The sequence below is a fragment of the Morchella sextelata genome, assembly GCF_020137385.1.
Source record: "Morchella sextelata strain SCLS chromosome Unknown scls_21, whole genome shotgun sequence".
NCBI classification, from domain to species: Eukaryota; Fungi; Ascomycota; class Pezizomycetes; order Pezizales; family Morchellaceae; genus Morchella; species Morchella sextelata.
Genome location: NW_025408636.1, coordinates 240,026 through 264,695, shown reverse-complemented (window position 1 = coordinate 264,695; position 24,670 = coordinate 240,026). Strand labels below are relative to the sequence as shown.

Sequence of the window (24,670 nt, the reverse complement as noted above, 5' to 3'; positions counted from 1 at the left end):
TTCTAGGTACACATTTCCACTCCCCCTAGAGTAGGCTATAGGATGTTAAATCAGGGTTGAACACCTAAAATTAAAAATAGAGGGAAAACGCAAAGCATATCCAGACGTTACGTGATCTAATTCTCTTTATTTGCGAGAGACATACGCCTACGAATTGGTTCAAAAACCTAGCTTTGAAAAGTTAATTGTGGTCGTTGAGAAATAAGGAATCGGGACCTGTGGTATGTAGCGTTTCTATAATCAGATCAGACCAGCATCACAGGAAGAGCTATGAACAAACCACGTTGAGTTCAGCATTCTATCTGCAGGACAAGAGTCCTTTTAATAGATAAAGAAAAGTCTGGCAAGACTTTCTACCAGAGAAAGGTTTTCTGTAAACCTTTCTGTCAATGGGAGCCTGTCTCGCCGTAGGAACTGAACCGTTTATCATTTGAAACTCTAAGTATAGCTTATATTTAAATATCTATGGTGCATTGAATGACCAAAAGGTTGCATAGTATAATCATTAGCCACCAACTATGATATCCCCTGAGTTGGTGAGACACGTAGATTCCAGGACTTTCTAGTTATCTTGATATATATGTAGTGTTTTCCAGTGGCGAAATCACTAGGCCCGACGGTCAACCACTAACTGCGCCCGATTATTCGAAGAAATCTGGCTTAGAATTACCTGAATCGAAAGTCTGTAATATGCAAGATTCACCAACCCAGGGGATACGTATATGGTAATGTCTTGGATGAACTGAGTAAACCAGGGAACTCCGGTGTAACACAAATCCTTGAAATAACGATCTATTGACAGGACTTACCAGAAGGAAAGACTTCCCATGAGCCGCAACAGATCTTAGAAATTATGGTGGTCTTATTATATTTTCCGGAAATAAAGACCTTTTTGAATACTGGCAGAACTGAAGTGACTTTTTTCGTTAAGGAAAGCCACTGCTGTTATCCGCGGTTTGACCAATTGTTAGATTCTAGAGAGCGCCGATATTTGCGGTAATCCTTACAAGCAGGGTGAACTGGGTTCTTTGGTATTTTCTTCGTCATATTTTAGGTGTCGTTGGCCGGCCTGCGTGAGGGAGGTTCAGTTTGATCTGCACCGTGTACCGGGATGCTGCCCAAGCAGTATATTCCAGTCTACTAAACTAAGGAAGAGCCGAATTGAAAGTGTTCTCAAGCTAGGGAGTTTTCCAGGTGAGGACTGCCGTACTTGCACGGCATTCATGCGCAGTCTCAACTGCGGAGAAAGATAAATTGCCCGACTTTAAACTATGGATTTATCTGGTGACGGAGATATACGGGAGAACCATTCTGAACGGCTACTTGAAGCCTGTGAGAGTAGCTAACTGAGAGTGTCGTTAAACTTCCCTTTATGTGACGCGCCGCCACAAGGCCTAAGCGACATGGGTAATCGCGGCACTAGCCACACTCGGTGAGTCCTCCGTCAAGGAATAGTAAATGCAGGACGCGCGTATTGTATCTGCAAGTTTAAACCAGTTCATATAAAAACTCTGAATATTAGTTCATATGAGTACTAAGTAAGCAATGCACGCATATCGAATGCGATATGAAATGTGAACACTCATGCGGGCCGGCGCTCCATGGAGCACCTGCCACCTGCACGCCAGTAAAGAATTGTGTTTACTGAATACCTAATTTATCGACATGATATCAAGGTTGGTCTATCGAACCCAATGCTCTGCGGCTTCTGATAATAAAGAGTAGCATGATTCATGAAGTCGGTGACCACGCGGATTCGCGCAGAGGCTACTAATGGAGCTCAGCCCAGTGGAGAATGGCAATGTCTTAATTTTGAGTATGAATGCGTTGATTTAGACGGAAAAAAAGTTGCTGATAGGCTCTAGAAGCCTCAAGACATGATACCCCAAGGCCAACCCCTCGAAATGGCCGAGACCGGGCAGGCCGGGGATTTGCGCATCCGAGTGTCCTCATATACCATATGAACAGGAATTGAGCTGAGAATATTGACCGCGAGCATAGAAGAAAAGCTAGTAATTCCATGATATATCTTTTATTTTTTTTTACTTTTTCTCTTCTTTTTTTGAAGCTTCATGGCTGCCCGCTTCTTGGTATCCGGACTTACCCATCGCCTCACTATCACAAGCGGGAATAGGGCCCACTTACGAAAAAAAAGATCTAGTAGATGGCACAGTGCTCCTTATTTCTATTATAGAAACCTCATATAGGCACTAAGACGCGATCTAAAAAACCTAATTGTTGCCGGACATAAGAGTTGGTTTAAATAACGATAGGTAGACCTAATGTTTCTGTCTGAGGTAGGAATGCCGGTGATGATCGCCGTAGTATAAGATCTGACTCATGAAAGTTTGTGAATTCGTGAGGAAGGTAATTCATGCCCGGGACAGAGAAATCGCGGCGATTAGAGAACTTCCCAAGGAGGTTGATGTATAAGCGATGGGTATTTGAAAGTTATATAGGCCCCATATATATTTCAATAGCGCCCATCTAGTCAGACGCCAGAGGGGTCGCTTCCTTCCAGCGAGCTTTCCAGGTAGAATACTCTGGCCATAGGCCCATATAAAACATCTCTGCCTGCCTCATCCAGTCCGTTGTGATTTCTGGTCTCATTGAACCGAGAACAAGATAGTTCATAGGCTGATGTATATCGACCCCGTGAGACCTTCTACTTGTCCTTTGGGAAGAAATCCGAAAAGACAAAGGGGATAAGTCCTCTCTCTGTGAGCCGGTACGCCCCTACACTAAGGCTATGTTCTGGTTCAAAGGGATCCGATTTATAATTATCTGGTCTGAGTCCTACCTCTGTATTTCGGGAATGCCAAACCAAAGATAAATTTGCTAGGTCATATGTAAAATCCGTCACACCTATCAGCAAGGTGATGACAATCATTACGAGTCCTCGATTTACTTTGGAGGTTAGCGACGCTTAGTTCGGAAAACCCCACCTTTCAATTCAAGGACTAGAACATTGATAGGCTGATGTAATGGCGAATGAAAGTGAATGAGATTTCAGTTTCCGAAAGTCATACTCTGACGAAGAGTAATTGAGAGATGACGGGCCAGTCGTCGATCACCTATTTAGTAAGCGGTAGTAATCATTGGATATGGGTTACGCCATCGTAGGCATGAAGCACTGCAGTGAGCCTTGCTGTTTACTAGAAGCCTTTGTTCCTATGGGTCTCTTTCAACCAGAGTCAGTTTCCCTCCTGAACGTCACAAAAGCGAGAGGTGAGGTTTATCATACTGGGTTGCGTGTGGTTTATATATATGAGGTGCAATCGGATACTGGGATGGAAATGCGGGGTAGTATTAAACTTGTTCTACTTCGCTATACCTCATGATCAAGATAACCGTGTAGGTCTAGATGTCGAGGACGAGTTCTGGTGTCGATATGATTGGTTAAGTCAGCAAAAATGAACATCCTGCAGGTAAGTGGTGCGTACTGGGTTCAGGGAGAACACATATTTGGGGTTCGAGGGATCTATAGAGCCCCAAAACCCCAGTGCAAATGTCCCATTTCGAGCTCGAGACTAGAAGATACCTGATGTTCAAATAAAGTTCCACCTTTATCAGGGTTAATCCAACGTACTAGGTGAGTCTGTCGGGGGTAGTCATCTACTCACCCTCACTAACTCTGGGTCCGAGTGGACAAATTAATGCCTAAACTTCGAGGGTGAGTGTAGCATCAACAGTGGACGAGAGCTCGGTTCAGTCAGCGGCCGAGCGACCTCTCGGGCGTCTCGAGGAGGACTGAGACCTGAACTAGAGAGATCTCAAGATCTAGAGTCAACAGGGTGTGAGATGAAAGACAGAACGATTATCAGGCCGAGAACACCCGGCAACAGGGTAACTTGCAAAGGTGACCGCTCAGCTGGGGATCAATAGATCACAAAAGCGCATTCTCTACTCATAAACGAGATATCGATCATGCGGGCCGTCGATTTTGCCCGTGCATGCATATGCCCGTGCCGACATAATTCTAATCGGTTATGTATTTCTTCATTGTAATTGGACCTGTTCCACTGCGTAAAAGAGGGGATGATGACTGCGACAACAAGACAACAGGGTTAGGTGAATTCAACCACTGAAACATTCTGGTGTCCACACGCATGAGAGCTGGTATTTATAATAATTATGTCATATGATAATGTCAATTGAATTAACTAAAGCTCAGTTTCTAGAGTATATAAAGAACGATATGGACCTACTTTATCGGTTGACTCTGCGTTTGGAATCCCCGTGCGCGTGGATACATGTAGTTATTGATTTTGTATAATCGAACGAAAGCTTTAACGTCAACTTGGGATGCGTCTTATCGAATCACTTACTTACTCGGATTACCCCGCATGTAAGATGACTCCAATCAAGAAATCTAATTAAATTATATATGTACCTACGCGCATAGCGTCTTAAAGACATATATATAGGATATATTCGATCACGAAGTCTAGTGGGAAGATATTTATACAGACACTACCCATACCAAAATCTATAGTTCTATCCTCCTTTTAATCTCATAGTTGATGGGATCGAATACCTAATTAATCGCAGCGTACTGACCCGCCACGGTCTTTACCAACACCTAGCGCCACGAAAGCTGACAAAGCAATAATTATAAGTTCATACCCGTTTCGTCGGGCCCAGGTTTTGTTACCAGCCAGATCGTAGCTATACGAGGCATAGCGTTGCGATTAGGAAGAATTCTTCCATGAACCCTCTACGGGCCTCGTAAAAGACTGTTTCCGATGAAGACTTCATTATGTTTTGGGTTGTTTGGGTTGATGTTTTGAGTTGTTAACTTGTTATGTTGTTGAAGGGGTTTTCGTTGTTTTTATTGCGTCTCGGATTGCGTTTTGGATATCTATGAGCATTGTGATTTATTTCTTGTGGAGATTCTTCGGTTTAAATATGTACATATTCTCTATCATCTCATTTTTCTTTTTTAGGCTTGCATGATACCTCCTGCTAGCCGGCGGGGGGGGACCCCCCGAGCTTGCGAGGCAGGGGAGATCCCGTCTCTATGGTACGCGGTAGCTACTAACCCCTCCGTTCCATTGATTAAGTAAAAAAACGAGAAGGGTAGTGGTATTTCACCGGCGCCGAAGCTCCCACCTATTCTACACTCTAAGTCTTTTCACAACGTCAAACTAGAAAAGGCGACGTCGTCGTGGCGGTTAGGATCATTTTTTGGGTTTTCTGTTTCTCTTTTTTTTTCTGTCTTATTATTTTCCAAGTCGAAGTATGGTTACATATGGATATAAAAAATAGGGATGCAGGTCAGCCGCGGGATCCCTGCTGCGGTGCCGCACCGCGGTACCGGAGTACCCGCACACTTGTATTTTTAAATTTATGTTACTCTTTTATTGTTCAGCTGGCGGCATGTCACTTTCGACTGGTTTCTGTTGGATGCCTTTTTTTTTTTTTTCTTGGTATAAATGTTTTATTAGTCTGTCCTTCTTCTAGTTCATCATGTTTCGTGATGGGTCAATATATTCCTTGTTGTGATGAGTGTGTTCATGCGGTTAATCCGTCTTCCTCCTGTGCGTCTTCTGGCTGTTCTCTGCCTTCCCGTTGTACCCGCTGTCCTAGGGCTCACTGTCTTCGGCATATCACTGCAGCGTGTCCTTGTTTTTTGCATCTTTACGAAAAGGCGGCTGAGACCCCGCCGCCTCCACCTCTTCCTGTTTTTTGTTTCTCCTGTTGTCGACCTTCTATTTGTTCTTCTTGCACTCATTCTCATTGCGAGTATCACACGTCCTCTTCCTGCCCGGGTTATGCTCCTATCTCGTACCCTCCTGCCCCTATGGATTAGCGTTGTTTTTGTTGTACTCGTCCTAGAATCTGTCAGTCTTGCCCCAGAGGGCACTGCTCGTTTCATCGTTCTTCCCGGTGCAAGACACCCCGCGAATCATGGTTTTTTTAACAATAGAAAACAGGAGGGGACTCCCGAAGGTCAGGGCGGGGTCCCCTCTGGGGTGCCGTACCGCAGTACTAGTTCTGGGCACGAGCCGAGCCGGGTCAAACTTTGGGCTTGAGCTTTAGGCTCGAACACCTCGAGCTCTCCTTCTCACGAGTCTAAGCCAGCTCGGAGCAATATTGGAAAATCTCGAGCTTAGGCTCGAGCCTTTGGACTAGTATTAATGGGTTGATTTATATGGTAAAATTAGATAATAGAACGGGGGTAAATCCTCCGAGTTCGTCCTTCAAATTGAAAAGTATATCGAGATGACTATTTTAACTACATGTATATTAATGAGAGCTCGAGCCATACTCCCGGGCTCGAACATTCCCAGCCTTCGTTAGCACAATCCGAGCCAGCTCGAGCTCTAGGTGTGGCTCGTCTCGAACAGGCTCGTGCCCAACACTACGCAGTACCCGTTTTCTTTTTTCTTTTCGTCGGTTTTTATGTTTTTACAATCTTTTTTTTCTATATTTTTATTATTATCTCCGACCACCGTTGACAACAATAGGGTTTGTGAACAAAAAAGACCTTTCAACCTGCTAGAGGTAATGATTATGCTTCGGCGTCACGCAAGGTAACCAAATCCAAGGTACCTTGATAAATGGACATGACATATATATGGCATTGATTCCAGAAACGTCGAAAATACGGTGCTAGTGACGTGGGTTAGTATTAAACACTGCAATTCCAGAAAGGTTAATTCGCTCCCGGGTTGCAAGCTCTGCACTAATAACTTCACCTTCAGGCTGTTCCTTTGGAAATGGGTACAAAATTAGGATCGAAACAATAAAGAGACTTCCAATTTGCTCCAACCTCAAATAACTTCACTTTTGACACGCATCACTGCTTGACGTGTCTAAGCAAAGAAAACAGCCCAGTTGATCTATTTAAGCTCAGCTACCTATTAACCCACCTCGCTAATTAAGATAAAATGCCCATGGCCAAGGTAAGCTCCTGCCGTACAAGTCTTTTTTAGCCATGAAGCTACGCCCTAAGGGTAATACATGTCGCTGGCAATCTCTTCTACAATGTTATAGACTTGCTCAAGGCTTTCCACGAAATCACCCGAGCTTCCCTTTTCCCAATCATTGGCAACGGCGCTCTCCCTTACTCTCTCGTCGACCAAGATAGCATTCCAGCTTGCATTCTGAGCACCCCAGAAATCCTTACGATAATCATCACCAGCATGCACTGGCACCAGCATACCGTAATCATCTTCTGGGTTCAAGTCCTTCCAGATCCTTCGTGCAGCGTCAAATATTTTACGATCAGGCTTCTCACAGCCAATATCGTATGAAAAGGCCACGAAATCAATCAACGCGCTGTCGCCCACACCTTTCTCAGGATGTGGTTGGCCTGGAACAGTAGACTTGTACTCGCGTACTCCTATTCCTAGATCGTTCAGGATTGATATTACGCGGTGGTCGGAGTTGGTGATGACCCCCAGCGTGACCGTATCGTACTGCGTGTCTTGCCTCAGGCGATTCAAAAGCGGGAGGACATCTGGGAAGAGTCTATAGGCTTCTTTGCTGGCGAAGCGATGGAGAAGTGCGTGTGCTAAGGAAGGAGGAAGAGGTGATTTGGTTAAAGGGGTGAATGTATTGGTTATTACCTACGTTAGAGATTAGACACATGATTAGTCTTTGATATAGAAAGGCTGCACGTAGGGAGACACACGCTGGTCCACCATTGCTCAGGTGTCATTCCAGACTTCTTTCCGTAGTTAGGATTCTTTGAGGCCTGTTGCTTGAAGGCTAGGTTCCATTAGCAGGTGGAACACCAAAAAGAACGTAATAGGAGCCCGCAGTGGTTAAAAAGCGCTTGAATAGGGATGTAATCAATCTTCAACATATCTGGCACTGGCTTCGTCTCGCTTCAAATCTTAGATGGGTATCTGATATCTGTACCTGGTGCTGCTGCTCAATATGAAGGTAGAGACGTTCTTGCTATAGATAGCCCCCTATTGCTCAGGGGTGTATTGGTATTTATGTTCTTTTGATTTATCAAGTCATGATTGGCCCTCAAAAGTATATATAATTTCAACGGAAAAAAAGCCAGGAGAGTTGTTGAACCGGGTAAGTTATAGCCGGACATTTGACGTATAAATGTAATGACATCACGTATACGTATGGAAAAGTGGATAACAAGAATTACGTTCTGAAATGAAGCAATTCTCAAGTGGAGAGAGTCTTATTACCTTGCTTGAATGTCACTTGAATGTCAGATTCTTCCACACCTGTTATGCCATGCTCCCATGCCACATGAGCATACTGGGCGGCAATCGAATCCTTCGGCTCGAAGAGCGTCCCGAAAGCATCGAAGGTCAGTAGTAGGTTGACTTTAGGACGAGAAGACTGCCAGGGGCCATAGTTTCTTCGACCAATATGTCTGATCCGACTGATCGGTTGAAATGCCCTCATGATTTGAGAATTTAGCGGCGGGGTAGGGCGGCTGGGTCTTCCCTGGAGGTCGGCCAATTATTCCCAGTAGAAATGCAATCGATCTGCTTCGAAGTCTTGGATCTTCCAGCAATATGGGTTCTCTGGAGTGTCTTCCAGCCGTTCTGATATATGAGATCGCACAGCTCCAAGTGTGTGGGCCGAAGGAGTCCACACACATTTAAAGAGGAGGTGCAGAGATCGACTTTTTCGGCGTGTCGTTAACGTTGTCTACATATGTCTTGGCCGATAAATTAATGCTCCGCACGCTAACCATGTTTGTCATAAAAGATTGGGCGTTTCTACTGAGCAAGAGTCACTCGAAGCAGACCCGAATCTGAGTATGTTGTAATCATATCGCAGAGGTACGAAAGGATGTGAACTTCGGCTGTTGACCATTGTGCTCCTATACTATAAGAGGAAATGGATAGTTGAGTAATTACTTATGTGATCCAGACTTATTTTCACTGACACACCTCCGTCTAGGTAAGTTAATCTAGGGCTAAAACCGAGGGCATTTTTTCCTCTTCGGGAGAGCTAAAACTGAGGGGTAAAATCCCAGAGATTTTCTATTCTTTCTATTTACCACCTCAGTCCTCGAGGCCTCCCCATCCTACCCTTTGAATCGTTTTCAGCTTGGTGAACTTATTCTTGCCACCACTCCTTTTCTTCACCACAACGATCGAGTGCTCTAGCACCTTTCGTTTTCAAGTTGAATTTTCAAAATCTCAGAGGCTCAAATTTTCTATCTGCGAGAGCGAGGAGTGTTCCCTGCGCATCCACAGACGGGATGACTTGGTGAAATTCACTTTTTGACCCAGTCATAGCCGAGAGTATTGTGTGAATTGTCTATCAATATAAGTTCGCCATTGAGCAACGCTCACTATACACACGCGTCCATCATGTCTTCATCGCATTTTTTTCCGCAGGCAGTACAAACTGCGGGTATTCCCAGGATCCCGCCGATGAACGACAACAATATTTCGGCGACAAACGGGTTCCAGCCCACGATCCTCACGAGCAATGTTCGAGTGCCACCTGGTCACATTGAAAGAGTAGCGTCGGCACGTGCTAACGGCAAAATACCAATTAATTCACTTCTTAGCAGTCCTCAATCGCTTCTGGCACCTCCACCCAGGACCAATGCCCAAGCAAGGACAGCAAGGAAATCAGCGTTTCATGTGAGTCCCTCATCCCGAGGAGACAGCGGGTATAGCACATCACCTAGTAGAACTAGTGGCCGGAAGTGTGTTTCTGGTTCTAGTTCAGAGGGGGACAAGAAAGAGAGCGACTCTTTGTCAACGAGTGAAGTATCCACTGGTTCGCCGATTCGAGTCCAAGCAAAGAATTCACTCGAAAATCATAAGGTAATTTCATGTTGGCAAAGTTTGGCTTGGTTGAATCCATCCCGCTAACCACACCCTGCAGCACACTCCAAAAAAATTCCCTCTGCCCCCTAAACCACAACAAATCCAGCAAACACCACAACCACCCATCAACAACGAAGATAGTGGCTCTACGATGCCCGCGGCAGCTTCCTCTGCTGTACCTGCCTCCGAGGCGGCAGCAGCACCATCGGCAGTAGCAGCACCCTCCAAATCGAGTAGCACGAAAAGGCTACAGCTCGTATTATCCGAAACAATTTCTTCAACGAAACCGAAACGGCAAAAGGTCGCAACTGCAAAGGCTGCTGCTCTTGCGAAGGAGCCCTTTATGAATGCCGATGGCACTGCAGTAAAGAAGAGAAGACCTCCAGGAGTTATGTCCGAGAAAGAAAAGGCAAGAGAACGTAGGAAAGCTAAAGCTATCAAGGGCTCCGGGAGGTTTAGCCTGAGGGATACAATTGAGCCCATCACGGGCGCGACAATAAACGTTGCCGCCAAGCCTCAACCCGTCGCGCATCTCCCTCGCCTCAAGCATCTTCCGCGAGGTCCCGTCGTCCCCACCTTGCCGCCTCGTTATGAGGTTCCTAGGGACCGCTACCTGCAAAGGCAACCCGTCTCTAACGTACAGCAGGAAACAACTAACTCTTCAATCCCTCCTTCAGTATCCCATGAACCCATGATCATTGAGTTTAGTGCCAATCCCCAGGCTGCCATACCGCACCCTCCGCCCAAAACCAAGTCAAAAACACCAAACCGCTCGGCTTCCTCTCGCGCTCCATATAAAGCGCAAGGGAATAGTGTAACCGAGGCTATTTTAATAGACTCTTCTCCATCCTCCGTGGAGAAAAACAAAGATAATCGATTTAACCTACAAAATGAGAAACGAAGAGGGCTAGAAAAGCCTCCCGTTTACAATATTCCTTCAGATAGCGATGACATTACAATAAACTTACCCTCCCCACAGTCCGGAGAGGACACGCGACGAACGCAGAAAAAACAATCTTCGAATACCCCAAGTTATGCTGGTGGGTGCTTTCAACTTTCTTTTGTCCATCATTTTCGGTAATGAAGAGAGCCCTTTCTGTTACGCTTTCAATAATGTCCTCTACCCATTGATTGATGGAATCATGTAACCTACGAAGTTTCCTTTCCTGTAGAGCAGTAAGGACCGTGATTCCTGTTGGGTAAAGGGTATCGAACGGCAATAACCTTTACCGAGCGCAGTTCGCAGCACTAGGCATTTCTGATAAACCCGGCTAACCAAACTCATTTAGGATTAACAGGGGCATTGAGTGTGACGGATATTTTATTTACGAAGTGTGTTTCGCCTCAAACACCGCCAGGTACGAACACCTTGGAGAATTCAGCTAGCAAACCTTCCTAAACTAACCATGGTCAAAATCTCTTTAGATGAGCGCAAGCGCCTATGTATAGGCATTGAAGACATCATCCAAAGGTTAGAGATTCAAAAAGACCAGAGCAAAGCTTTACGACATCACATTACGTGGTCCGAAAACCGAGCGTACCCTACATCAGAGAACCTTGCAGTACTTTTGAGACGTTTATGTGTAGTAACAGATGAAGGGTCAATTGTCACCTTCGAATGTTGGAAGGAAGATAAATCAAGGTTTAAAGGCCAATTCATACTACCTGAAGATGCAGAACATGCACAGAGGTCTTGTGAAAAGAGATCTGAAGGTGTGCCACCTGAAATCATCGAATCTTCGGCAGTGAGAGAAGAACCGGGTAAGACATTGGCCGCTGAGGTGCCCAAATCTCATATTCCAGAAATCATCTCTGCCTCAGAAATATTGTCAATCCCAAGATCGCCTGGTATTTCTAGGAGAACCTCGATTACTTCAGATAGTGGTAGCAGCCACTATTCTGTGCCTAATGCCCAAGAAACGGGAAATGCACTTGAACAATTGGTAGGACGAAAACCACGGAGAACTGAAGGCTCCATCGCCAGTGATGTCGTACAGCTAGTTGGGTCACTCAGCTCACCTTTAAATTTACAAGAATCAGTACTATCTGAGGGATCTACAGAACCCATATGTTCAACCGAGTACATCGAGGAACAGACTCTGGGGACTAGTGATGACTCCCAAGAGGAAGAAGGTTTACCAGGCCCAATGGCGGAGAATCCCGAGGTTGTTGCAGAACAGGAGAAAGAGGAGTTACGAAGTCAAATCGCAGAGAATCCAATGGTTGCAGAACAAGATGAAGAGGGGTTAGCAAGTCCAACCGTGGAGAATCCAGAGGTGGTTGCAGAAGAGGAGGAAGAGGAGCTATCAAATCAAATGGCGGAGAATCTGGTGGTTGCAGAGCAAGAGGAAGAGGGTTCACCAAGTCCAATCGTGGAGACTCCAGAGGAGGTTGCAGTGCCCTCAAGTCCGAGTAATCAGATTCAAGAAGAGAATGCCGCTTCGGCCACTACCTTGCAGGGTTCCGCCACAACTGTGGCCAAGTCTTTCGTCTCAAACAAGCGTAAAAGGAAGATATTCGAACGTTTCACCGTCGAGGACCTTTTGAGTGAATCAAAATGTGATAAAGCACTACAGTTACACCAGGCATCTCTCCTCCTCAGGAAACGTCAAGAAAAAGACGATGAATACTTCCCCAGGATCCTCCGTCTCAACAAAGCGGAAAATGATGTCAAAGCTGAACTTGATGCTCTCAACGCATCAGCTAAATCTCAAGAGCTCTACTATCAACGCAGAATTGATGCTTCATTAAAAGTCACAAATGATGGAGGCCAAGCCAATTGGGAAGAATATCGCGAGCTCATAAGGAAGAGAGATAGCCTTCGGGAAGACTATACACGCGAAACCGTGCGTCTTGTAGATAAAGCCTCGAAGATTGCGGCTGAGAAGGCCTGGTGTCTCTCTCAAAGGAAAAAAACTGTGGAAGAGCTTGACATCCCCACCCAGGATAAGGGGCCGAGCGACGGGAGTACCACACCAACAGCTACAAAATCCGCTTCATCAGTGTCCGATTTGATGGATGCGGGCTCAGACCCAGTTCCTTTCTCTATAATGGATCATTTCCCTACGATGGATCCTATCCTCGCAGAAACGGAGATCGAAGGCTATAGCATGGCTCGAGAATTTTTGAAACGCTTGATTCCCTGGGCCACAATGCAACCAGAGCCGGCCCCGGACCCTTCCCCTTCCGAGCTTGAAGCCGCCGCCGCTATTGCCGCCGCCGATGCGAAGAAGAAGATGCGGAGGAAGAAGAAGTTGAGGTGGTGAATGACCGCAATTATGGTAGATTGACTGCTGAGAGAGCATAGTGATATCATTTTGGCATCGTAAATCTTAACTATCAGGCAAGCTCCGTCAGGGACCGTCAAATAAATACTGTTTTCATTTGTAATTTCTTTTTTTCTTGTTGCTATACCTCTGCATGACTTGCTTTTTCTAATGAGTGAAATGAAGATCGAAGCTTAAGGGCTATGATCGATGTTATTGATATAGTTGGTGTCTGTTCATGCAATTCTCTTCTTCCCTTCTTTCTTTCTTGGAGCGTTAGATTCCTCTCATCTCTTCTGTTTTATTGCTCTTCTGCAGTTTTCTTTTTTACCAGGGGCGTCTATTGTGTTCCAGGTCATTGACATGGCCTTGATCGCTACTGTTATTTCTATCGTTTTGTTAGTGAACGCGGCTATTTGGTCACCATTGTTCCTCCTATATGTAATTATCCCCGAGTAAGAGTAGTCCGTAGAACCTAGGTATTCGCATTGACGAGTCCGCCATATCCGCAACTTCTTGCTGGAAAATATACTTAGATTAATTATAGAGGTTATCAATAGACATTAACTCAGATATTTCCCTGAGTTCACAAACTCCAAGCCCTTCCGGTTTTTTAGTTGAGACCTCGCTGTTACCCAGTCCTCATATCAGGTCACGGCACGCCCGAAGCCCCAAGCCCTAACAGCGGCCGCCAAAAAAAATACACTCGAGGATCACCACCGCAAACCGTCGTCCCCGAGCCTATCCTCAAGAATAGGTATAAAGACATATCCAGCGCGTCTACTGCTAAAATCTACGGCTTCGGCCTCCAATGTGGAGTGGGGAACTGTGGGGTTGCGTTTTTCTTCGTAGTCAAGGAGGCTGTTATGGGATGCGCACCCAGTGCGCACATGTGGCGCTCAGCTGGTGACTTCGGAAGAATTTACAACAAGCTGTGGAATAGAGGGAAAGGACGTTAAGACTTAGGTATTTATTAAGATAGTATCTTAAGAGAGTAGAGATATGAACAAGAGGCAGAATTTACAGTGCGGGCGCGGTTCGGCGGCCGGTGGCTTCGGGCGGGGCGCAGTAGGCAAACGGGGGATTCCTAAATTTTTAGGAGAAACTCGACAGACCGAGAGGATCTATCGAGGAGTGGTGAATGGAGAATTGGGACGATGGAGAACAGATATATCACCTCATACAAGAGCAGGGGAGATTTTTGCGCTGCGCGTGATATCTTGCGGGGTAGGTTTTTGACAATTATGATGAAATAACCCCCCACAATTGATCCAAATCCCCATAATAAGCAGTATTGCTTCTACTACATACTGATATTAAGGTTAACTCTTAGTAGGTATCTATCTCGTCAGCCCACGGGCTCTCTATGGATCCATCTGAGTCTAGCTTAATTAATGAGGTATTAATTATTGCCGATTGTAAGTTAATACTTCAGCGCTCTCGCAGGACATGATGAGCTGTCAAAAACACTCGGGAGAGTAGTTCTCATGCTTTCCCACTTGGGCGTACAAAATCTATTTGTATCCTGTGAATATCCTGATTGGTCAGAGGCAAGCATGCTGCGGAGAATATCTATTGGTCAAAGCTGACACCAGCAGAGCGCAAAGAGTAGATATATCTCTCTCCCTGCTTGGCTTTCTTTAAAACATTCCCGGGAGTAGTCATCGATACTAACGGGTAATAAAACAATTACAGAGCCTTACTATCGCGTGTTCGAAGATGTAATGATTGCTGAGCGATCGCACTAGGTTCAAAGGTTGAATTTGAACAAACACTGAACCCCCTTGGGTAGACAGCTGTTTTCCAGCTCATGAAGCCTACCTACCATGGTCCATGAGATCCCGGGATTGAGTGGCCTATTTAATCTCCTTGGTCGTCAAAAAAGCTTCACGTTATGATAGTTGATTCGGGGATAAGAGTTTGATATATACAGACGAATTGTGCTGTTTCTAGAAATAAAACACTGTCATTCGCACTAAAACAGTGGTTACAGGAAAATAAGCTCTGTATCCGCCAGCAGGCTCAAATTTGAACCAAACAAACCATCTCAGAAGCCCCCCCACATTCTATTACCAGTGCGCCAAAGCAACATAACCCCACCGCTCGTCTATCTGCACCCCATCCCCTTCTCTCCCAAACATCTTATCGACTTCAAACCTCTCCTAATCATCCGTCACAATTACCTCTATCTTCGAAACCCAGGGACATATATCAAAATGTTCCGAAGCACCACCGACTATGGCTCACCCACCACCCCGTTCCGCGAGAACACCACCGGCCACAATGTGACTCCTCCGGCCAATTACCCCATCCACAAGTATCCGAGGTATTCCACCTACAGGGCTTGCCCGCCCCGTTTCGTGTACAGCCATATGTTCCGCGACTGCAACAGACTTATCGACTTTCGACTTCCGGCAGTGGTGAGAAACCCACCCATGCCCCGCTACTGGCGCCGCGGTCATGTCCCAACGGTCCATACAGCAACTTGGGATCCGCGCATGAGGTTAACCGCATATGAGATGCTGCTAAGGTGGATCCGCACAAAACCGATCGACAAAGAGAAGGGGATTCTTCATTGGTTGTGGGAGGCAAAGAAGGATGGGGTTGAGCCGGGAATCGTCGAGTTTGATTGGGTTACAAATTCTGGTTCCGGTCCTAATTGGAAAGAACTCAAGCAGTGGTTGGTGGAGCAGATTGGGGTTGAGAAGGGGAACGTCAAGATGCAAGATTTTGTATTCGACGAGAACTCGAGCCTGGGAGAGTCGTCGGACGAGTCGCAATGCTCCTTGATGGAGGCTGTTGTCAAGGATCCAGAGAGGGAGGCAATTTGGGCGGATTTCATCGGAGACTTGTCTTCTCATCGGATCGATGACCGCCCTCACTCTGAGGATAGTGGATTGAGGGAAATCGATGATGTTAACGAGCTTGACGAGCTTGACTGGAAAGAGTTTTCAGTTTACTCACAGAAAAGGACGGGTGTTGGATGTGATCTTGAATTGAAAGCACGGCTCGATCGAGTAGTTCAGTGCAAACCTTCTGATGATGGGAGTGAATCCGATGAGAGCGAATCTGATCATGATACTATTGACCAAAGAATGCCAAGTGAGTGAAGCAGCCCCGATAGAAAGGGGAAGCACTAATTTGTGGGTGAAGGAAAGCATAAAGTTTTCTATAAAGCGGCTTAGATCAGATAGAATCAGACAGAAGTCTTCATATCTTGGGATAGAGAGTCTACATGAATCCGCATTAATAAACATAAACATATTTGTTTCTTCGATAGGTATTGAACATCTTGAGATACTCAAGCTTCAGAAACCAATTAGCTAACTTGTATGTAGGGTATTAACAATTATCAATGTTAGATAGAGTGTGTGCTCTATAAAGCCGCTCGATATGGGTAGAGGCCACTGTATTGATTTATGTCTTTTGGGGACATGATTTATCTTGTCTGCCAAATACAGAAGATACCTTGCGGATCGGAGGAACTCGAGGCATTCAATGATAGAATATCTGATATTTGTTAAATGTTACTCTTGTCCTAGGAATTGTGAATTTATACTGCATTCAGGAAATACAAAAGGGTCTATCCTTGAGTTGAATACAGATGAGCCTAGATAGTTGTGAGCTGATGACCTCCGAATTAATCACGGGGCCAAAGTACATACTCTAGGAGGATAGCCATCTAGATTTCGTGTCTATATCTTCGAATATTGACTATTAGGTAGAGCAGACAATTTCATTGCGAATATTAGGACACAAGAATTCTAAAATAAGGTCAGAGGTTTCGGTATTATAAGTGACGTGAATAAACATACGCGATAAGATCTGTCCTAATGTGATATCCGTTTCTAGGGCAATATTGGTGGCAACATCGGGAATCTGGCGCCATCTCTCGAAAGATCGAGTGAGCTTGCAAGGTATGTCTTCCTGGCCTATCGTAGGCCAGTACACCTGTAAGTGCCTATCATAGGCCGGTACACCTGTAAGTAGACCACGTTGCCGAGAGAGATATGTTTCAAGAGTTCCTTCTTCACGTATCGCTCCCGATTAGCTTCTGAAATGGAATGGCAAATATCAATGAGAGAATAGCTATAGCTGCGCGTGGTTGTATCTTGGCATACAATTCGCATTGCTAAGTAGATAACCCTCTCTCTTCCTGAATTCACTGCATTCCCGAACGGATTAAACATCTCTGATTTTAAAGTCATAAAGAACCGTCAAGGACATCTTATAACATGACCGCTACGTATACGTAGCAAGCTGGCGATATCTTAGTAAACTGGATCGAGCATTTTCTCCCTTACCAGCTCTGAACTCTAGCTCTCCAATTGATGACGGTCGTATGTTACATCTATTACTTACAACTCGATTTTTTTTGGTACACTACACTCTGCCCTACCTGCAATCTCAAAGGTGACGCCAAGAGCGCCAGGGCGCCAAGCCCTATATAACTTTACAACCACAGGTGCTAGGAAAGGTCCGTAAAGACAAAGGCTGGGTATCATAATAAAGAAGAGTTTTTCTTTACCGGATTTCAATATCTATTGTGGTTGTGGAGTTATAGAGGTCTTGGCGTTCTTGTCATGGCCACCGAGCTTTAAGACTGGGCTACCTGGACAGTGATATCATGCGCACCTGTCACGCACCGGCGACCAGACTGGCTGATGCTCAACAACATTTACCTGGGTCTTTACCTATAGCGCAGATACTTCACGTGTATGCAAGGGCGGATCAATAATTATATCGCGGAAACGGACGCCAAACATGCGCAGTTCCTTATTAAAAACCCCTGTTCGTTTATTCCCTCTTTAGTAGATTTCGTAATCAACTCCTGCTGATTCGACAATAGTTTCGTGTAACCCTGCCTGCCTGCCGTTTGGTGTCAAGAAGCTTACATGTAGCTACATGTACCGATAACCACAGTGCAGCCTTGTCAGAGTCCTCCATTACAACAGTCTCCAGAATGTCAAGCTCCACCGAAGTCCCCCGTATTTTCGTCATTGGCGCAGGTTCTCGAGGTTCCGCATACGCATGGGCAATCAAAACAGGTACTCCCGGCACCATAGTCGGTGTCGCCGAACCGGTGGAATTCAAACGGGATTTGTTCGCGTCGAAACACGCTCTTGACGTTAGTGCGGGGTTAGTGTTCGAAGACTGGAAACATATGATCGCAACAGAGGAGGCTAGAGAAAAGTTGAAGAGGGAAGTGGACGGGATTTGCGTCTGCACACTTGATGAGACTCATTGTGAAGTGAGTGTTTATGTTGACTAGCTTTCAAGCCTGGTCTGGATACGAGTATACCCTCACGTTATGTTACTAAACATTCGAAAGATCGTACTAGCTCTTCGCCCTCTCAACATTCACATTCTCTGCGAGAAGCCACTCAGCACAACTCTAGATTCTTGCGTGCAGATGTGCCAAGCTCTCAACTCAAAAAAGCACGAACCCATCATATTCGCAATCGGACATGTGCTACGATATTCCCCCCACAACATGCTCCTCCGCAAGCTCCTTTGTGACGATAAAGTAGTTGGTGACATCGTCAATATAAACCACACCGAACCTGTCGGGTGGTGGCATTTTGCCCATAGCTACGTCCGGTAACCACCCTGACTTTCGTCTCTACACATGCAAGCTCCTGACACTTACAGCGGTAACTGGCGCAAAACGTCCACGTCCGCCCCATCTCTCCTGACGAAATGTTGCCATGACATAGACCTCCTCTTATGGCTTCTTTGCTCACCGTCTACCTCTGCTCGCCCACATCTTCCAAGCTCTATAACATCCTCTGGCTCACTCGTACACTTCAAACCCAGCCAGAAGCCCCTCACAGCAGGCGCTGCAACCAATTGTTACTCATGCCCTGCAGCCGAAACTGAATGCATCTTTTCGGCAAAGAAGATCTACGACGAGTTTAACCTTGCGCAAGGCAATAAAGGCTGGCCAGTTAAGATCGTAGTCCCAGAGATTGAAGAAGCACCTTCAATCGCGGACGCACAGACGATGCTAAAAACAGCGCTGGAAGCGGACTACAGCACTGATAAAGAACAGGGAGATAAAAGCTACTACGGGAGGTGTGTGTATGAGGCAGGTAACGACGTCGTGGATAACCAGGTTGTCACCATGACCTGGGATGACGACGGACCAGCGGGCCGAGGTGCAAAGACAGCTACATTGACTATGACAGCATTTTCGAAGCGGATTTGTGAGAGGTTTACGAGAGTATACGGCACTTTGGGTGAGGTGGAGGCGAATAGTAATACTATCACAGTCCATGACTTTAGAACGGGACAGAGCAAGGTCTATAGACCGTGGGTAGATATGGTTAGTGGACATGGCGGTGGAGATGGCGGACTGGTCGGTGCTTTTGTGCGAGCGATTATAAAGGTTGGTGAAGGGTGGACAGTGGAGGAGGCTCAGAACAAGGTTGTAGGTGTGACGGTTGATGATGTGCTCAGGAGCCATGCAGCGGTGTTTGCTGCGGAGGAGGCTCGGCTCGGGAGGAAGGTTGTGGACTGGGATGAATGGTGGAACAGGGAGGTAGGACAGGGGGCGTAATAGACTTTCGTGAGGTAGGGGATGACGGTAAGAGGTCCATGAAGTTTTGGTGAGAATTGTGTATCGCAGGTTTTCTTTTTTCTTTTTTCCCTATGTTTTATTGATTTTGATAACAGTGGAAAGCGGCCATGTTATTCGATAAATGAGTGATTACTCAAGATTCAGTTATGTCGCTACATGTACGTATGTCTTGGCACTCTAGATCTGCGACCAAACCCGTCATGCACCCCCTCCTCTAAAAGATGACTGGCCCATAACCAGTGGGTATCCAGTCCTAAAATCCACGAGCACCAGACTGGACGGTCACGACTGCTAGCAAACGTAACCAAATATTATACCTGCATGACCTGTCTGAAACACCGCTGGAAAAACCCCATGTTTCATTCCCGGTGACATTGATTTTCTAGGTGCATGCTAAGGCTGGCTAGCAACTCATAATGCGAAATCAAACTTTGAAACTAATCTGGGGGTTCAAATAACGGTGGTGAAAAAGCTGTCGCATTTTCTGCCTCCATGTTTCATTTTGTCTTATTACCCATCAGGATACTAGCCTGAGTGTTAGCAACGAAACGATGAGTATCTCTTTCTTGCAAGTGGGTAGTTGTAGTAGTGACCGAATCTACCTAAAGCCGAAGCTCCAGAGTGAGCCATTTCCGCGTGGTTACTCAGAATACATGCAGGTCGATACAAGGAAATGATAATATGATACGATAGATAGTCATTTGATTGGCTTTCTCTTTGTTCTCGCTCCGATTTCACCCAGATACATAGCATTTGAAAACCGAGTGATACACCATGCAGATATCTGTCTCACACGACCACTCTTATTTTTTTCACAAAAGGTCTAGCTGCCATCTACACGTTCCTTCATTCACGGAGCGGAGAAAGACGTTTAGCCCCCTCTTGCTTTGAAAATGACAGTGGTGTCTTCTTAATTACAGGACAGGGGTACGGAGAAAGCCGAGTGATATTCTATGATGATATCACCCTCCCGTAGTGTAGTACTTCAGGCATCTGAATATCCAGAGCTCCTGATTTCCTATTTCCCGGGATGAAATGGGCTCATACAGGACTTATATAACGCCTGCAGGGCCTAGGGCGTTGTGGTCATGCGCGCGAGTTGGTCTATCACATCATGTGCATATTAGATTTAGGATGAAGTGAGGGTTCAGGTGTAGAGTAATGTTAAGCCCGATCAACGAATATCACTCACAGCCTTCATTTGGCACGCTGGATTCCCTTTATATATTTCCAAGAATGGATACCGCACTAGTAAAGAATCGGACAACTGAAATCTCCTCCGCGGCTAGGAATCAGTCTTGGCTAGTATGTTGAATGGAATACAATCATTATTACATCATAACAATTCTTTTGAGCATTTGGTATAAGTTGGTTAGCATTATAGATGTTGGTACGATTCCCCTTCAAGGAGTTCTCACACAGCATTTGGAGTTGTGATGGAACGGACTTGTGCGGCGTGTGCGACGGTGCGGATATATGAGATAGAATGACGACAATGACAAGTACATGTATATGTGTTTATATCCCAATACCATTGTAGTGAAAAGGGTGGTTCTACAACAACTCTCTCGGCTTTATAGTTGTTGTGATACAGTACTGCTAGAGATAGTGCCATTTCTCCGAACCTTATATACATATATACCCAAGCGCTGAAAACATCCGGCGTTATACAACTTATCGTATCCTCCTGTCCCTCATCCTATTATCCATACCACTCTGAACTACTTCATAAGCCTTCAAAAATTCCGCTCCTATCAAGAAATACCGGCATGAATTACACCGGGAACTCAGTACTGTTTTTTAGTCCAAAATACATTTTTCCCTCCTTTTCATCTCTCGTCCGGGTCGTTGTTCTCCCGAAGTTTGAATTCTTTGCATCACAAGATGTCTAGAGATATATTGATATTGTACTGTGGTGTGCCTTGTGCCATATTCTCGGCGGGGGAGCGGGGGAGCGGGCGCCAAGACGTGAGGTAGTACTAGTTAGTAAATTATGATTGGTCATGTGTCCCGCCCTCGAGGCCGGCGGAGAAGTCTTTTTTTGTTTCCCGTGGTCTTTTAGAGCACGGTGCAAATTTTTGTTTGTCACGGGCCTCGGACTAAACTATGTGGTTAGTTATATTTCCGTATGAATATAGGTACCTATCTCGTTGTAACTAGAGTAATAAGATATTCAGCAAATGAGACATCGCGAGGTGTTCCGGATGTTACCGAACCGCAACGGCGGGTACTTTGATTGGGCGGGGTTCTCTTTTTTCCTGCCCTCACGAGTAGAAGTGCAGAAAGTTCAGATGAAAGCCAGGAGCTGAAATTTAGTGTTTTTAAAACGGACTGCTATCGCATCCACGCTTTTTGCACGGCACGCATTCCAACAGTCAAAAAAGAGTAGGTATACGTACCTGAGTTGTACCTACCTCCCACGTCTGTCACCTGTAGTAGTGGGATGGCGCTATTCTTCCGTCGTGTGCTGTTTCCTATCAGTGCCAAAGAATAGCGATACCACCTGAAAAATCTCTGTCTTCTGACTGCCTTGCCAGGTACAATGAACCCCTCTTGTTCGTGTTTGGAGGTGTTGTACTTTAAAGTCACAGGGGTAGACATCAACAGTTGTCACCTGTGCCTGGGTTAATCCATGGCGCAACTCAGGGACCATCCCCCACAAAGGGCAAGGACCGGCCCCAGAATGTCCGCATTGGTCTATACCGCCCGGGATCAGTAAGCCACGCGGGGTGAGATGTCAACATTCCATGCTTGAGAACCTCCATTTCCACATCATCATCGCGAACAGACGGCCAAATTCTCATTGCAGAGAAAGATTTAGATATATAAGACCAAAGCCGAATCGCCCATCATGTTGTTCTCAGCAGCAGCCCAAGTCTTCCTCGACCAGACAGATATCCGAGCAACAGCTATGAAGTTCCTCAAGGCTCTCCCGTTCCTCTCAAGCCTCTTTTTGCTACCGGCAGTGTCACCAGCAGAGTATGTCTTCACGTCTTTCACAGAGACAAGTGAGCGCGACATGTATATCTGGGGTTCCTCCAATGCGACCTCATGGGACCTCATCAAAGGCCCTGCCTATGTTCGTCTATCCCTTACTCCATCCCCTAGTATTTCCTTTTCTCCAGACTAACAACATCCAGACGCCCGCCACAGGCCTTCTGCGAGACCCCAGTATAATGCTCAAAGATGGTACGTACTATGTTGCGCACACCACTGGCTGGACAGGTAGGACCTTTGCCCTCATCACCTCCACCGACCTCTTGTCATGGACTCCCTTCGCCACCATCGAGATCACCAACACCACCATCACACGCACATGGGCGCCCGAGATCTGGAAGGATCCAAAGACGAAGAAAGTACATATAATCGTCTCGTTGGGGACCAATAATCCGGATTTCACGACGAATCTGTATACGGCAACTAACGATGCGCTGACGGAGTGGGAGGGCCCTGTGGTGATGGAGGGTATCCCGAGTAATTACATCGACACAGTATTGGTGTATAAAGACGGTGTGTACCATGCATTTACGAAGGGGGTGCCGAATACAGAGCATGCGGTGGCGGATAACGTCGAGGGGCCTTATACACTTGTGCAGACTGGTATGTACCTTCTCCCCACAGGTTCGGAATTGAAGTTGTGCTGATAATAGTGGTATTGTAGGTGACTTTGCTGGGTGGGGTGAGATGGAAGGGCCTACGGTCGTGAGATTGGCAGATGGAAGGTATAGGATCTTTGGAGACCGGTATAAGGAGTCGAGATATATCTATAGCGACAGTTGGGATCTGTACGAGTGGACGGCGCCGCAGGATGTCCCGCAATTGTCGGGGGTGGTGAGGCACGGAACTGTAATCAGGGTGGATAGTGAGGAGTATGATGATAACGAGTCATGACGACAAAAGGTTTCCTTGTAGTTGTAAATACATAATAATACACCTTGTATTTAATAGAGAATTGGTTGGGTTTACGCCCTACCTACCAAAGTGATTAGATAACGTTAAAGAGATGATTAGGAGAAAACTCATCGTGCGAAAATTGGCAAGCTAGAATTCTATCCCCCAAGGTAAGACGGAGGTGACCCCGTGAAAGCTTTGGGTCACGCCAGGTCCTCAATTTTTGAGATGGGGCGGCCCATCTCCGTACTTGGCCATAATGATATGGTGTTGAGAAAACCAAATAGCACATGAGGCCGTCATCAACAGTCTCTTCTTCTCTAGCCTATATAAAGGGAGAAGAAAGGAGGTATCTTTACGACCCGGACCCCCTAGAGTATCGTGCTTATCACCGTACATGACGGTGCGGGTCCATTCAGTCTGTACGTGATGAAAAAAATCATTCTTCCAAAAAAGGAAAAAAAAGAAACAAACATGGCAATATTCGCGTTGGAAATATGTTAGCCATCGGTTCCAGATGCAGCTCGGAAGTGCCTATAGGTCTCTCGAGCTGGCCATATTGGAGGAGAAGATAAGGAACAGCCGAAGGAGTAAACTTCACGCGAGAGTCGAACTTTGCCAACAGTGGCTGAGACTTTGGGGATAAAGACGTTGGTGGATGCATGTATATGTAGGTATATAGATAGTATGATCTGGATTGCCGTAGATACATACATGTCATAGGGGCCGATATAGATTTCAAGGACATGTCTCGTGTGAGACAAACGGCATCATGGGGTATACCCACATCGCAAGGCTACCTAATTCAGAGACATGCCAGTGCGAAACCGCCTCGTAAGTGGCGACATACTACTGGTGTATGTACATACGTAGCCGGAGTTTTCGCGAAAGTAGGTGCAGTGGCCTTCACTGCAGCCAGTGATAGACGTTTGTAAAGGGAACCGCTATTGCATACCATACTAAATTGTGGACTTAGCGCGTATTTGTATGGTATGCAATAGTGGTTCTTTTATAAACGTCAGGAATATACGAGTAGAGTAAAGTCACAAAAAGAAATACCGATTCGATGTTCGGGAGAGGGGTATGAAGCGGAAATCGCACTCCGCCTCTAGGATGTCTTGGCAGCCGAGTGATCGCTCTTGATTAAGAATATTTTTTGATCA

General features: G+C 45.9%; 5 protein-coding genes across 5 annotated transcripts; 4 read left to right on the top strand and 1 right to left on the bottom strand.

Annotated features, from left to right (window-relative positions):
- Positions 1–6,953: 6,953 nt before the first annotated feature.
- H6S33_006652 (uncharacterized protein) lies at positions 6,954–8,382 on the bottom strand (the record flags this gene model as incomplete). The annotated part of the gene is made up of 3 exons (XM_044838345.1): positions 6,954–7,574; positions 7,640–7,716; positions 8,160–8,382. 3 exons carry the CDS (start codon positions 8,380–8,382, stop codon positions 6,954–6,956), a joined length of 921 nt encoding a protein of 306 aa, XP_044689470.1.
- A 920-nt stretch (positions 8,383–9,302) lies between these two features.
- On the top strand, positions 9,303–13,036 carry H6S33_006651 (uncharacterized protein; the record flags this gene model as incomplete). The annotated part of the gene is made up of 4 exons (XM_044838344.1): positions 9,303–9,767; positions 9,829–10,810; positions 11,060–11,128; positions 11,196–13,036. The coding sequence occupies 4 exons, from the start codon at positions 9,303–9,305 to the stop codon at positions 13,034–13,036; spliced, it is 3,357 nt and encodes a 1,118-aa protein (XP_044689469.1).
- Positions 13,037–15,252: 2,216 nt separating this feature from the next.
- H6S33_006650 (uncharacterized protein) lies at positions 15,253–16,146 on the top strand (the record flags this gene model as incomplete). Its single annotated transcript, XM_044838342.1, has 1 exon — positions 15,253–16,146. One exon carries the CDS (start codon positions 15,253–15,255, stop codon positions 16,144–16,146), a length of 894 nt encoding a protein of 297 aa, XP_044689468.1.
- A 1,853-nt stretch (positions 16,147–17,999) lies between these two features.
- On the top strand, positions 18,000–19,595 carry H6S33_006649 (uncharacterized protein; the record flags this gene model as incomplete). Its single annotated transcript, XM_044838341.1, has 3 exons — positions 18,000–18,287; positions 18,369–18,637; positions 18,689–19,595. The coding sequence occupies 3 exons, from the start codon at positions 18,000–18,002 to the stop codon at positions 19,593–19,595; spliced, it is 1,464 nt and encodes a 487-aa protein (XP_044689467.1).
- Positions 19,596–22,467: 2,872 nt separating this feature from the next.
- Positions 22,468–23,507, top strand: H6S33_006648 (uncharacterized protein; the record flags this gene model as incomplete). Its single annotated transcript, XM_044838340.1, has 3 exons — positions 22,468–22,695; positions 22,757–23,216; positions 23,278–23,507. 3 exons carry the CDS (start codon positions 22,468–22,470, stop codon positions 23,505–23,507), a joined length of 918 nt encoding a protein of 305 aa, XP_044689466.1.
- Positions 23,508–24,670: the final 1,163 nt, after the last annotated feature.